The 14329-nt window shown below is 40.4% G+C and overlaps 1 protein-coding gene and 1 long non-coding RNA gene across 6 annotated transcripts in view; both read left to right on the top strand.

Moving 5' to 3' along the window:
* arhgef4 (Rho guanine nucleotide exchange factor (GEF) 4) overlaps window positions 1-9468 on the top strand; it is a 64165-nt gene extending 54697 nt beyond the window's left edge. For 2 of the 5 annotated variants that reach the window (XM_032551207.1, XM_032551212.1), the window contains 5 exons: window positions 482-611; window positions 722-853; window positions 2796-3039; window positions 3627-3704; window positions 8448-9468. In XM_032551207.1, the coding sequence (XP_032407098.1) occupies window positions 482-611; window positions 722-853; window positions 2796-3039; window positions 3627-3704; window positions 8448-8602 (739 nt within the window). In that variant the 3' untranslated portion in view covers window positions 8603-9468. Of the gene's footprint in view, window positions 1-481; window positions 612-721; window positions 854-2795; window positions 3040-3605; window positions 3711-4406; window positions 4789-8447 lie in introns of those variants that run through there. The other 3 variants (XM_032551208.1, XM_032551210.1, XM_032551211.1) reach the window with 3 other exon arrangements.
* Window positions 9469-12503: 3035 nt separating this feature from the next.
* LOC116711422 (uncharacterized) lies at window positions 12504-14106 on the top strand. The gene is made up of 2 exons (XR_004337221.1): window positions 12504-12792; window positions 12987-14106. It is a non-coding gene; the product is annotated as an uncharacterized LOC116711422 (long non-coding RNA).
* Window positions 14107-14329: the final 223 nt, after the last annotated feature.

The raw sequence follows: 14329 nt of genomic DNA, 5'->3' as shown, positions 1-14329 counted from the left end.
TAGTCTGCAAGGTTTCACCCCAGTGCAGTGGTTTCAAACTTTAGTCCTCAAGGACCAATCTCCTGCAACTTTTAGATGTCTCTGTGCTTCAACACAGCTGGTTCCAATTTTAGCTCATTTGCAGAGCCCCGTAGAGCTTAGCTGCATGCTAGTGAGGCAATTTCACCATATAATTCAAGTGTGTAGGTAAAGGGACACATCTAAAAGCTGAAGGACACTGGTTCTCAAGGATTGCACTTTGAGACCGCTGCCACAGTGTATAATAACCATAGCGAGTCACCTGGCTTTAAACTATTCACGGCTTTCAATCTATATGGTGGACTGTCTACGCATCTCTACCAATGGTTTTACCAAGTTTTCTGGAGGAAACCCTCTATGTTTATTATTCAATATTTTTCTGATGAGTCTTCAAAAATAATGACCTTTAAGTAGATATTAAACATACTTTTCATGAACCTCACATTTCCTCTTGGAATTTTAGGGACTACAAGGATGTGGAGGCAGCCTTAAATGCCATGAAAAATGTCGCCAGGATGATCAATGAGAGGAAACGGCGCCTTGAGAACATTGACAAAATTGCGCAGTGGCAGAGTTCCATAGAAGACTGGGAGGTTTGAAGTGATGGATTGTTCTGAAATCTGTTGTATGATACTGTAAAGTGTACCTCTGACAGGTATGAGAAGCAAGTAGCAGCAGTGTAAGTCTGTTCTGATTCATGCAGGGTGAAGATGTTCTGGTCAGAAGCTCTGAACTTATCTTTTCTGGGGAGATAACTAAACTATCCCAGCCACAAACGAAGAGCCAGCAGAGAATGTTTTTTCTCTTCGACCATCAGATGGTTTATTGCAAGAAGGTACTTTTGTAATTTACTTTTTCTTAATATATGATTAATAAATTAGGTACATCGCTTTCTTGGCCTCGTATGTATAAAATCCAGTATCAAAGCATCTAAATATAATTTTCGCTCCCAGGAGCTCAACAACATTTATTTTCCTATGGTACCATGCCACCAGTTGCAAAATGTCCTCAATGACTTTTGAGAAGTCAACTATTCAAGTCAAAAGTATGGTATCATAATAAAGTAGAGGCAACCAGGTAGGACAACACTCATTGCATTACATTACTGGCACGTTAAATCACAAAGTAGGGTAAGCAGTTAACGATGCACAGAGGTCACCAACCTTCTGCAGAGTCAGTAGCAACCTTCAAATTTCATGTGGCCTTAAAATTAGACAGCTTTATTTAATCAATTGTCATGGCTGAGTAACTACAACTCCAATTCCAATGAAGTTGAGACATTGTGGAAAACATAAATGTGATGATTTGCCAATGCTTTTCAACCTATATTTTAATTGAAATTTACTACAAAGACAAAGTATTTTATGTTCAAGTGGATAAAGTTCTTTTTTTATCTTTTGCAAATATTCACTCATTTGTGAATGCCTATGCCTTAAACACATAAACTAAAAGTTAGAACAGGGCAACAAAATTTTTTTAAGAATCCTAAAAAATATATTTGTTTGGAATATTCCACAGGTGGATAGGTTAATTGTACCCTAGTACAACATCCTGGTTTCACAGTAAAAGAGTGTAGATACTGGAATGCCTTCATGAAAGTCCAGGCCTGTCTTTCATTGAAATTGTGTGGTGCATTATGAAGTGCAAATTATGACAATAGAAACCCTGGACTGTTGAGCAACTCAAGTTTTACATCAAGTAAGAATGGGAAAGAATTCTACCTACAGAGCTTTGGGTCCTCATTTCTCAAACACTTATTGAGTGTTGTTTTTCCTTGTTTAACACCAGGAAAATGGTGTTAAACAATGATAAGCAAGTCCCTGTCCCAACTTCTCTGGTATGTGCTGCAGGCATCTAAGTCCAAATACGAGAGTATTTGCAAAAAAAAAAAAAAGTTTATCTATTTGAACATATCTTTGCAATAATAATTACATATCTTGTCTTTCTAGTTTATTCAATTGAATATAGGTTGAAAAGTATTTGCAAATCAACATATTCTGTTATAATTATGTTTCATTTATGTGTGAGTGACCATCTGCCACAACCAACTGGGGTTTGAGCAACTTCTTTAGTAATTTATTTAGGAGACAAGTATAGCTAAACAGATAGGCTCTGAGGCAGTTTTCAAGTCAATAGGGTGTTAGACAGCAGTTATCTACCACCCTATTCACAGCAATATTTCATTCAATTACTTTGTCTACTACGGAGACAGGGTTAAATACTGAAAGTCCGGCCAAGTATATAGAAAGAGAACATGAAGTTACATGTTCTCTTTCTAATTCCAATAGCCCCCCCCCTCCTGGAAGGTGTCGCAGCTAAACAGAAGGCCAAACTAGTTGTGTGGCTTTGATGAAAAGAAAAAACATATAGCCCTGGAAGAAATGAAGAGACCACTGCACTGAACCCCATTGAAAACCTCATGGTTATTACACCAAATATTGATTTCTGAACTCTTAAAACATTTGTATTATTGTTTCTAAATGAATATGAAATTGTTTTCTTTGCATTATTTGGGGTCTGAAAGCACTGCATCTTTTTTTATTATTTTGACCGTCTCTTATTTTTTGCAAATAAATATCAAATTTTTACCTGGAATTTCGGAGACATATCAGTAGTTCATAGAATAAAAGAACACTGTTCATTTTACTCAAACATGTATCTATGAAAAGTAGTATCAGAAAAACTGATCATTTTAAGTCGTCTCTTAATTTTTTCCAGAGCTGTATAACATTCCCATTTCTAACAATTGCTTGCTAAACATTTTGTTGTCATTTTAGGATATTCTTCGCAGGGACATACTGTACTACAAGGGGCGCATGAATATGGATTTAATGGAGGTGACAGATTTGGAAGATGGCAAGGAAAAAGATTTTAATATTACCGTAAAGAATGCACTAAAGCTTTGCGCAAGAAGTGGCAATGAAGTCCACCTCCTGTGTACCAAAAAACCAGAACAGAAACAACGTTGGATTCGAGCTTTTGCTGATGAGAGGAAGCATGTCCAAAATGACTGTGAAACAGGTTTGATAGTTTATGTCAATGCTTATGTTGTCTAAGAAATTTCAAATTGTAGGTTCATGTAAAAAAACAACACAAAGTAATGTGGAATTGTGAAGTTGAAGGAAAATAGAAAAAACACAGCTATGTCAGATGTTCACACTTTGGAATATTGTTGTAGAACTTAACTCTGCTTTAAACTTCTGCAGAATCTTCTCCCTGAAAATTCTGCAGAGTTTCTTCATGCTGGATGTTCTCTAACAAACCTCTGAGAAACAGAGCAGGTGCATTTATACTGAGACAAAGTTTTTTAAACCAGGCATCATTTTGATTCTACTTCACTATTCTTATTATTGTCACTATTGAATTAAATGCATTCATTATAGAATTATTAGGCACTTTTTATCCTTGTTTTAAGTGTCTGCTGTAAAAAGTGATGACCAGTTGTCTGGTGCGATTCTGTCAGATTGATCTAATATGATTAAAAACAACACAATAAAACAATGTGTGAAACTATTTTTCATGGATAATTAGGATGTAGACGGCTGTGAGAAATATGTTCTTCAGCGTGGACATTTTTTTTCTTACAGGAACCTTTTTTTTCTTTTAAGGCTTCTCTCTTACTGAAATCCAGAAGAAACAAGCTATGCTGAATGCCTTCAAAAGCCACCCAGCTGGGAAATCTAAAGGTATGTATTTAGGAGCTTTAACACTATTAGTTTTCATTTGATTTCACTGTTTAGGTGGCCCCCCAGAGGGTATGAATGTTCAAACTACAACTGGATCGATTGTGTTGGTAGTTACACAGTGCTGCCTTTTACGTAGCACTGAGTAAAAAGCCGCGAGTGAAGAGAAAAAGCTTTGCTACTCTGACACATTCTAACATGTGGAGTGTTCATACAAGTACAGGGACAATAGAGCACGTGGAGCAGCTGCTCCCTCATTATTAAAACTTGGGGTGCTAACTTATGTTTCTACTCCCCTTTCTTGAGCTAAACAGTTATGATCAGACCAGCCCTGTTACCAATCTGTAGCACAGCTGTAGCAGGTATAAGTTGCTCCACATTTCTCATGTACAATTCAGTTGCCATGATGTGTAGATGGTTGTTGTAGGACCTAAATGCATGAGAGAGAGGTGGCCAGTGAATTTGAAGATTTAATAAAAGAATATGGAGAAACAAACTCACAAAAATCAAAGGGAGCCACAACAAAAACCAAAAATCCATGGAAAGAAAAACAGCGAGGGGGGACGCAAGGAGATCATGGGGCAGAACGAGAAAGTGATGGGAATAGATGAAGGATCCAACGAGTAGTGACTGAAAATGTGAAGCTTTCAACTTCAGGAGGTTGAATGCTGAACAAAACTGGGCTCATGAGCAAACTGAATGCAGGTGCAAGTGGAAGAAGCAGGAGGCAGACTGAGGAGAGGGAGAGAGAAGGTGGCAAAGAGGACAGAGGACCAGTAAATACTTCTAACATCAGAAAGATAGGCTAGAGGAAGAAAGTACCTTTGTAGCGGATGGTTTTTCTAAATACTGCTTTAGACCACTGACTTGTGTAAAAGTCTGCACGGTTTGTGTCCAGAATGTGTGCAGTCAGCAGAGATTTAAACTGCTAATTTCCTGATCCTAGGCCTCTGCAAGTCCTGAGGGTCAGCATTGATAATCCATTTGTACACCTGATTGTTGATTTGATTGAAATAAGTAATTTATTTCAATATTATTTATTGATTTATTTCATGTCTGAAATAAGTCAATAAAATAATTTTATTGATTTTGGAGAAATGATCTTTATTGAAAATTATTTTTGTCTATTGTCGATCAAATACACATTAACACTTGGATGAATCTATGCATACATACATGTAAACATACATACACACAAAAACATATGCATACTCACACAATTGAACATATATAAACAGAACTCTTGTAAAAGAATTTATACCAATCAGTACATCTTTTTTAACGGAATGCACCCAAGAATAAATTTATAAAATAAGTATATACCCAGTATGAACACATCTATCCATACATATATATACACACAACAATATAGATGTTACGGCCCGGCTCGAACGGCCGCAACAAAAAATAGGGAGGACACGGCAACCAGCAACATTTTTAAGCCCTTCAGAGGCATTTATTAAAAAAAAACAATTGTCTAGTGGTGCAATGGGCGGAAGCCCAAGACGTGACAGTTCAGCGCTCCCTCAGCCTGGTCCTTCCCCAGTCATGGATCCGGTTTGGCCCCACAGGTCTCAGCTCTGCTGGCGCCGCCTCCGAGTCCGGATCTCGTCTGCGCCTGGTTCTTGCGTCGGCCAGCCACACTCATGAATGGAATGGCGCTCCTTATATACTGTCCAGGTGGCCATGTAATTAGAAGCACCTCCCACAATCAAGGACCTAATTGACAAACAGTTTACCCGCCACACAGCTCACACACAGGACCGCACAGCAGGGCCGTCACAATAGATAACACAAAAGTCCCATTTAACATTTCTGAAAAGGAGTAGGAAGAAGTAACAACTTATTTAACCTTACCCCTTCCCAAATACACCCTAAATACAACAAGCAAACATATATATATATATATATATATGTTTTTATATATATGTACATATAAACATATATATATATGTTTATATATACTATGTTTTTGGTTAGTACCAAAAATAATCTAGTATTGTTCCAATACTAAATTTAATGGTTGAAAATTCACTTCCAGAGACATTCACATCCAACTACATACCAATACTCATATAGACATTCACACTCCCATGCATTATGCTGACACCATGGCCACCCAAGTCCACTTCCCCCCCAGCCGCCACCCAGCACCCCAAAATGACAGTTCAATAGCAGTCACAGAGGGATCAGGAAAGCTAAGTCGTTCAAACTACTTCCCCAATACAACGTGGCTTATCCACATACTGTACATACATACACTAAAACAAACTGCACCATTATACATTGTTCATTGCAGTTTGGCCCTGTCCTGTTTTGTAGATTAAACAAACCACACAGTGATGGACAAACATGGGACAGACTGAACAATGGCCAGGTAGAAGATGACCAGCAGCTCCTATGGAAGGTTGTAATAATTACAAACTTATTAGTTTCCAAGCAAGGACAGTCTCTAATGGGTTGTCTTCTGAACGGTGTCTTTGATGAGTACCGCCTCAGATCCTGAGAAAGGGTGTTTCCTTGTAACTACTGTATCCCCAGTAGACAGTTTTGGGGATGATGAGGGGAGGGAATGTGAGGGAATCTTTTAGAATTCCACTGTCATCTCTACAGTCTCAAGTGATTAGGTTCTAAGGAGATTCTGTTCACAGCAGTGGAATTGTAGATCCACCAGCCAATTCACTTCCTTTCTGCATGCAAATTGATCTTTGTTCAGCATTAGACCGATGAAAGTTACCTGCCCAGTGCTGATAGTTCTTGTGCAAGAGAATATGCTTCAAAGCCTCACCTGCTGCTGCCAGTCGGTCAGGAAGCAAAACTTTGGCTGGGTTGGAGGGCCACTAAAGAACCAAAACTAGAGTTCTGAAAAAAGAAAAATAGGAAAAGCTTCATATAAAGCACAGGTAGGTGGCCAGATGACAAAGGAGAGACTCAAGCATTGATTCAGTTTAGTTCAGTTCAAATTTATTTACTCAAGAACAGAAAATTAAATAGTGCTACATGTGAAATACAAAACAACTGTTGTTTGGTTGATAGGTTTTCTAACCACAGGCTAATTTGCAAATCCAGTCCTTGTGTTGGACATTTATAAAAAAGATGGCTTTTTAAATCATTATAGTCACCAACACCAACTTCCTACAACTTTTCAGAAATTAACCACCAAAGCTGGTTAATTTTAAAAAAGAAAAAAATATATACATTTTCTCCAGTATTTTGCAGTGGTGCCACTTCAAGATTTTAAGTGCTTGTTTGTACAATAGCACCATAGCTTTTAAAACAGACTGAGCTGCTTTTCTCCCAACAGTGGCAGAGTATAAGAATTAAGACAAAATCATGGCATGCTGTTACAACTGGGCAATTTTGCCACATACATATTATCTTATAATACAAAAACAGTTTAGGTTGGTCTTAATGGCTCTTAGTAAAGTGTGTCTTAAGTGCAGATCTGCTCTCTCTTAACCCTATCCCTATCTTAAAATGCTCCTTATGTTTAAATGTTCTCTAACACTTCCTTCAGTTTTATTATCCTGTACTGTCCAGTTGCCTTACCACACAATCATACTGAGGCGAAGGGAGCTCTCAATAGAAATTCTTGTGCAACTGAGCAGGGAGTCCATCTCTTTTCAGTTTCCTGAGGAAGAATGGTCTTTTTTGGGCCTTCCTCATCAGAAAAGAGGTGTTCAGCAACCTGGTCAGGTCCGGCGTGATGTGAATGCCCAGGAATGTGATGTTGTCCATGCACTCCTCCCCTTGAATCATTTTAGGTATGTGGACAGTCCTCCTGAACATCTTATTGACATTCATCGGCTTGTGATTTACATCACTGAAAACTTCAGCTGTGGATGGCGGACACGCCATCTGCTATCAGAGAATTTCTCAGTACCAGGGAACATATGTTGGAATCAGCAGGCACTTGAGGGCTCATGACTGGTGAGATTGTGAATGGACCAAAATGCAGACAGGAGCTGGAAGCATGGATTATGTTGAATGTTTTAGGAATAAAACTAATAGCTTACAAAAGTCACTGGGAATGCAGGGAGCCAGAGGCAAACAAAAACAGGAAGAAGGAACGAAAAGCAAATGGGGACAAAGCAGGATTAGACAAGATTTAATAGGAGGAACCAGCAAGTAGTGTGATCAGGAGAAGGGTTTAAATAGTGTGAGTGTCCTGGGACAAATGACCTGGGGTGATTAGCAAAACGATTGCAGACATGAGGGGAAAGAGCAGAAGACACAATGATGAGAAGGATACAGAGAGAAAGTAGCACGGGGGCAAGGAGAGCTCACCCAGGGAACTAGGAAATGAATGTAACAGTAAACCAAAACTTAACATAGGAAACGCAATTAAACTAGAATAACTAAGGATAACTAGACACAATAAGAAAGGACTGAAGAAAAAACAAGACTGATATAGCCAAAATAATAATAATAACTAATTAACACAATATTAACGGAATTAGAACCAAGTAATCAAAACACCAAAACAACCCAAGAGCTTAACATCCAGTTGTCAATGGGGGAGTCTGCTTTCTCTAAGTCATTGCAAATTGGATAACACTTGAAGTGTTTTTTATCTAAAGTTCTTTGAGAAGGTGAAACTCACTGTTTATTATCTATTATTTGGTATATTAAATATATATATATATATATATATATATAGTTATAGTTGAAGTGTACTGTCAGTATCGGTAGCATTTTTGTCCCACATAAGAGCCACACATTGTTATGTGTTGATTTCCTTGTCAGCAGTGACCAGGCCATACTGCGACTTCCTCCTTCATCAGAAACATCCATCCTTACCCACTGCTCTGCCCCAGCAGCAGGTCTTCATGATGGCCGAGCCCAAGCGCAAAACCACCTTCTGGCATAACATTGGGAGACTGACGCCTTTCAAGAAATAAAAATCAAACCAGAAAGGAGAAGCAACATTATGGAGAAAGAGCTCATGCCTCCATAGAGCCTTTTTAATAATTCTTCTTTTTTTTTCCTATGTATAACCTTTCCTGGAGGGATTTGTGGGCATCTATGCCCACAAATAGATAAGGTGGACTATAATAAAGGGAAGACTATCTTTTGAAAGCACTTTATTGGTTGGATAACAATCAGACATGAGAAGGTCTCCTCATTACCCTTCAGATAAACAGTGAGAGTCAATTCTTGCCTAATGTACTTCTGCTCCTTAAGACAAAAACTGACTGGTATTAATTCTATTGTACTGCTTCAACTTATTGTGGGTCTCCTGGCTAAACTGCCTCTGTGAAAATGTTGCCTGGCAACAAAACTGTTATTTATTTCCACTGTTTTGTGCTTTTATTTTATAATTTAACAAAAATTTCAGACTTTTCATTGTGTGGTAAAATTTCATATTCATGCTTAGTATGTCTGCTTTAAAAAAAGGAGGGAAATTAGTTGGGGAATAAAATTCCTTGTGTTTTCTCTTTGCTAATGTATCTAATGGATCTTTTTTTACTTGCTTTAAACCTTCTGTGGACTGTATGTGTTGTTTTGTATTTGAATTTTCTCTCCAGATGTGCTAATATTCTAATCTGTCCCAAGGAAGATTAGAATATTTCATTCTAAGGTCAAATGTCCAGCATAACCCAAAACACCAGCAACACATTCCAGCAGTCTGACCCTTGACCTCTCCACATCACTGAAAGTAAACCATCTATTCTATTTTTATTTCACTTTATATTTTACACAGTGCACTCTGATATGCATAAATATAACCAAACAATACAAGCTCAATAATAAAATCCTTATTATACTTCTGGGGCGGTGCAAGGTGGCAATATTTGTGGTAGTTGGTCCTGAGAGCTGACATACAATTGCTTCAAACAAATGAAAGACAGGAAAAGTTACAGGTGCCACCCTCCACTTCTCATGGGTAGATTATCCCGATACATTGTCGGCTGTTAGATGAAGCATAGAAAATCTAACGTTTGGTCAGAAATTATGTCCTGCACAAGGTAGCCCTTACTCGTGAGTGAGCGAATATTGAAGAGACCGAAGTTGGTGGTTTTATTGTGATTGACAACTGAGTTAGCTGACCGAGCCAGGAGGGCAGACACACTGTGCTCAACGCGGTGTTCCTCAGTAGACCAGATAAATTTAATGGAGGTAGGTCTGTCATAGCAAAAGATCTGGCGAGAGACTTGATGGGTGTATTTCGGACAGTGCAGGTGGAAAATATTGTGATGTAGAAGCTGAGCTGATGGTGGTGACCCATGCATATGTAAGCAGATCTTAAAAAGCTCCATGGCAGAGTACTGGAGCAGTGATGTCGTTGGGTGATGGACCAAAAACAGCACAATCCAGGTTAGTATAAGCCGTGCATAGCAGCTCCAAATAGTTGCCGGATACAAGGCAACAGGTAGCCCAATGGTCTTCGCTAAAACAAAGCGAAGGACGGATATAGTTTACTGAATAAGAGGACTGAATTAACAATCAGTACATAGATAAAGGCAAAGTCTGCAAAAACAATAAAATGACTAACGGACCTTAAAAACAAGTCGGGGAGCAGCATTTGCAACAATGCAGCAGTGTTCACTGTCACTGGAAGTGCAGTGGTGGGAAATTCAAGAGGCCCAAAATGACAGTGAAATAAGTGCAAAAGAGCGAATTTTAGGATTCTTTACTCTGTATTCTATGTTCAACCTTATTTACTCTCTAAACACATGAGAATAATGAAGATGAACAGTTTTAGTGGTTTGAAACTAGAATGCAGAGCTGCAAAACTTCAGGTTCTCCATTCTTTGCATCTTTCGCTGCGATAAAGCCGTTTTGGCCCTCTCAGTTGCAAGTCTCATGAAACACAACATTTAGACTTGGTTCTAGTTGGAAAACCACTAGAAGAGGCACATGCAGAGGGGGGTCAGAGGGGTCTTGAGCCCCTGCCCCTTTTATCCTCTATTGCCCTAGTGCCCTTTTTCAGCTTTTTTTCCAAGTTTTATTTTTTTAGTTGTGTGTCAGGAAGCCTGCTTGTGCCCCTCAACTATAATATTTAGCTATATATAATAATTTTGCAAAATAAACTAGTGTAGCTGCCTCCAGTCTAATGATGACTCGAATGATGACAGTCTAATAATGAGGATTTTCAGTTTCTCTGCCTCCATGTTGTTCAGACACCGGGCCCAAGGTGAGGAGGAGGGGGGTGAATCTGCATCCTCTAACTATCAAAGTATGGACAAGAATTTGTTTCAACATACACTTTGTAAATAAAAATGTAGGTCTGATGAAGTTAAAAGGGTTAGGGTTAGTTTTGGGTAAGGGGTCGGGGTCAGGGTTTGGATTCAGGGTCAAAGGTCAGGGATCCAAAAATTTGAATCCCCTTCCCTCTCGCCCTCCTCCTCTACCCTTTCCCCTGTATGCACGGGCACGTCCTGCCAGGAGTACCCACGCCACACCTATCCCCCATTGAGACCTTTGGGGATCTTAAAAACTGTGTTATTAAAATAGTTTTGCACCCAGTACAGCCGCTCAAAGAGTTTCCTACGACCTTTAACTCCTGATTGTTTCAGGGATTTAAACTTAGCATGAATGAAAAGAACACTGTGCATCACCAAGGAAGAATGATTTTTAAAAAAATTATATATATACTTAACAACAATGTCAGAGGGTCCCTCCTCTAATCGGAGGTGTTTGGGGCCTTCTATTTTATTTTAACCACTCACCCCAGTGGTTCAGCATACGAGCTGCGGTGGGCTTGGTCCAGTGCACGTTATCTCTGGTTACTGTGAAAAACCGCCTCTCAAGTGCAGGGATGAAGCAGTTGAGTTGCATGATTTCAATGTTCATGTGACTAAGAGTTACCTGTTCCTGGAGAGGCAGTGCCAGGGAGAAGTTCAACACAGGGACAAAAACTTCTGGATTAGGGCATCTGGCCCTGGCTGTTTTTAGTGTCATTTTCATCTCTCTCACAGCAGCTCGTTTGTCTTTCTGGGTCCTATTATTAATACCTATGGACAGGATGAGACCCTCAACATTTTTAAATAATATTGATTTGTTAAAAAGGTGGTTTACATGCCTCCATTTGGCACCAGGAAAGTTCACCACCTGCAATTTCGGATTTTTCCGGACCGGAAACCTGGCAACATTTGAGTCCCCCAAAATAACAAATCTTTTATATAAATTAAGGGACCAGAACCTTACTTTCTTCAGGGTTCCTGTTTGTCTCACTGCCACTCTCAGCTCACTAGATGGTGGAGCAGAGGGACCACTAATGAGGGAGGCTGCAGCTGGCTCTGACGTAGTCATCCTGGAGCCTAAGGTAGGACGCCGTTCAGTGCTGATCTGCAGTCTCTGATGAAGAGGAGCTAACCTGGGCCTTAGGGAGGCTCTCCGTTCCAGCTGAACCTCCCTTAAGGTCTTGAAGAGAGGCGCGGAGGCAGGTGTCGCAGCCCTGTGTTTTCACACTTCCTCCTGGATGAGGTCAGAGACGCGGCTCAATTCCTCCTCAGTGGCCGAGACTGCTGCCCGTCGGGAAGAGGAGGAAGAAGAAGCAGGAAGAGTCGTGGAGGCCGCCTGTGATGCAGAGGTGGTGGTCCTGGAGGAGCTGAAGGACCTCTGTTGGCGCTGAGGAAGTGGATGAGTCGCCTCAGCAGGTGGTTGGGGAGGGGCGGGATGAGATGAAAGGGGTCCAAGGACCATCCGCGCCCCCCCTGCCTGTAACGGCAACAGAGGTGCAGTACACAGGCCATACCACTACCGCGGTCCCCCAGGCCGAAGCGATTGCCGTTGATTCAGTCACAGAGGCGGGTCTGTGTCCAGGGTAGGGTAGGGTAAGGGTTGGGGTTGGGGTTGGGGTTGGAGTTTGGGTTCAGGGTCAAAGGTCAGAGGTCCAAAAAATTGAACCTCCTTCCCTCTCCCCCTCACCCTCTACTCCTCCCCCTTATGTGCACGGGCCATCCTGTCAGGAGTCCACCAGGTGGAGCCTACCTCTCATTCAGACCCTTTGGGATCTGTGTATCCAGCCTGTGGATCCAGATCCTTTCAGCCCTTCTCCTCTGGGCTGAAGACCAGGCTGGGTTACATTCCAGCACCAGGGCTGAAACTGCATCCCAGCCATGACGTATAAAATGCTGCACTAAAGGTACATGTGTTTTTTTGTGTTTTTGAATGTTATGTCTGTGCTGGGTGAAACGAGTAAGGACACTGTTACTCGTTTCACCCACATAACTGATTTTACAAATTAGACAGGTTATTAAATAAACACAATTTTTTGATTTGGGGTTTCCTGATTGGTCTGATTTGAAAATTGTGTTATTAAATCTGTTCTGTACCCAGTGCAGCTGCTTGAAGAATCCACTCTGACCTTTGACCTTTGGTGTCTTCAAAGGTTTGACCTCAGCACGGACGAGGAAATCCCTCAGGTTTTTATTCCTTTTGTAGGCCGCAATTATTTTGTAATTTGGGAGCAAGGAAGTGTCAGATTGGAATTTAGTGAAATTCTGTTTAACCTTGTAAACAAATTGTCCTGCTGAGGAGGAGAATGTTGTGATCAGAGGGATCATCGGAGATGAATCGGGGGGTCTGGACTCAAGGAAGTTTTTCCTGCCTGCTCTCAGGAAAGACCTGGAATATCCTCTCTTACGAAGAGCAGAAAACAGAGTTCTAGTTGCCTCCTCAAAGTCTGTTTTCTGTGTGCAAATCCTATGAAATCTGAGGAGTTGTGATTTGATTAGGCCAGCATAAGTGTGCCTTGGGTGGTGACTAGTTTTAAATAGCAGAGCATGTGTGTCTGTGGGTTTAAAGAAAACTTTAATCTCTAATTTGTGTGTTGTATCAAAATTTGGACCTTTATATGTGGTGGTATCCAGAAAGTCGACCGCTTTAACGCTGGTAGTGGACTTTACTGTGATAGATGGGTTATGTGTATTCAGGTGCTGGAGGAATTCCTGAAATTCTGCTTCAGAGTGGGTCCAGACCCCCCAGATGTCATCCAGGTACCGATAGTAGTGCAGGGGTGCCCTCCTGCACGTACGAAGGGCACCGGTCTCCCACTCGGCCATGAAAATGTTGGCATAGGCCGGTGCAAATTTCTTACCCATGGCTGTGCCTTTAACCTGGAGGAAGAATTGGCCATCAAAAACAAAATCATTTCTTTTTAAATTAATCTCTAATAATTGAATGAGTTCACGATCTGGCCTCCTCGAATCTGGATATTTCAAAAATACGTTTTTAATACAATCAATTCCTTCATCTATGTCAATATTGGTGTACAAACTGTCGATGTCAATTGTAAATAGAATAGAGTCCTGAGGTAGAGAAATTAATTTAATTTTTTCTACAAAATCATAAGTGTCTTTGATATAACTTTGGTGCCGAATTGATAGGGGATATAAATAATGATCAATAAACTCCGCTGTGTGGTAGGTTTCGCTCCCACAGTCGGAGACAATAGGTCTGCCGGGAGGGATCTCATGGGGTTTACTCCATTTTTCAGGTTCCTTATGGATTTTCGGGAGGAGATAAAACCTCCTGGCTCTAGGTTCCGGGGAGCCACGCAGGTAAGATTTTTGTTTTGCATTGATAAATTTCTTTTTATGTAAATTGTCTAAAATTTTGGTTACAAGGGGGGTCGTATTGTTATAAATTGGAGAGTCTAATTTTTTGTAATATGTTTCATT

The sequence above is a fragment of the Xiphophorus hellerii genome, chromosome 21 (genome assembly GCF_003331165.1).
Source record: "Xiphophorus hellerii strain 12219 chromosome 21, Xiphophorus_hellerii-4.1, whole genome shotgun sequence".
Taxonomy (NCBI): domain Eukaryota; kingdom Metazoa; phylum Chordata; class Actinopteri; order Cyprinodontiformes; family Poeciliidae; genus Xiphophorus; species Xiphophorus hellerii.
The sequence above is the reverse complement of the archived record's forward strand: the minus strand, read 5'-3'. Positions and strand labels throughout refer to the sequence as shown.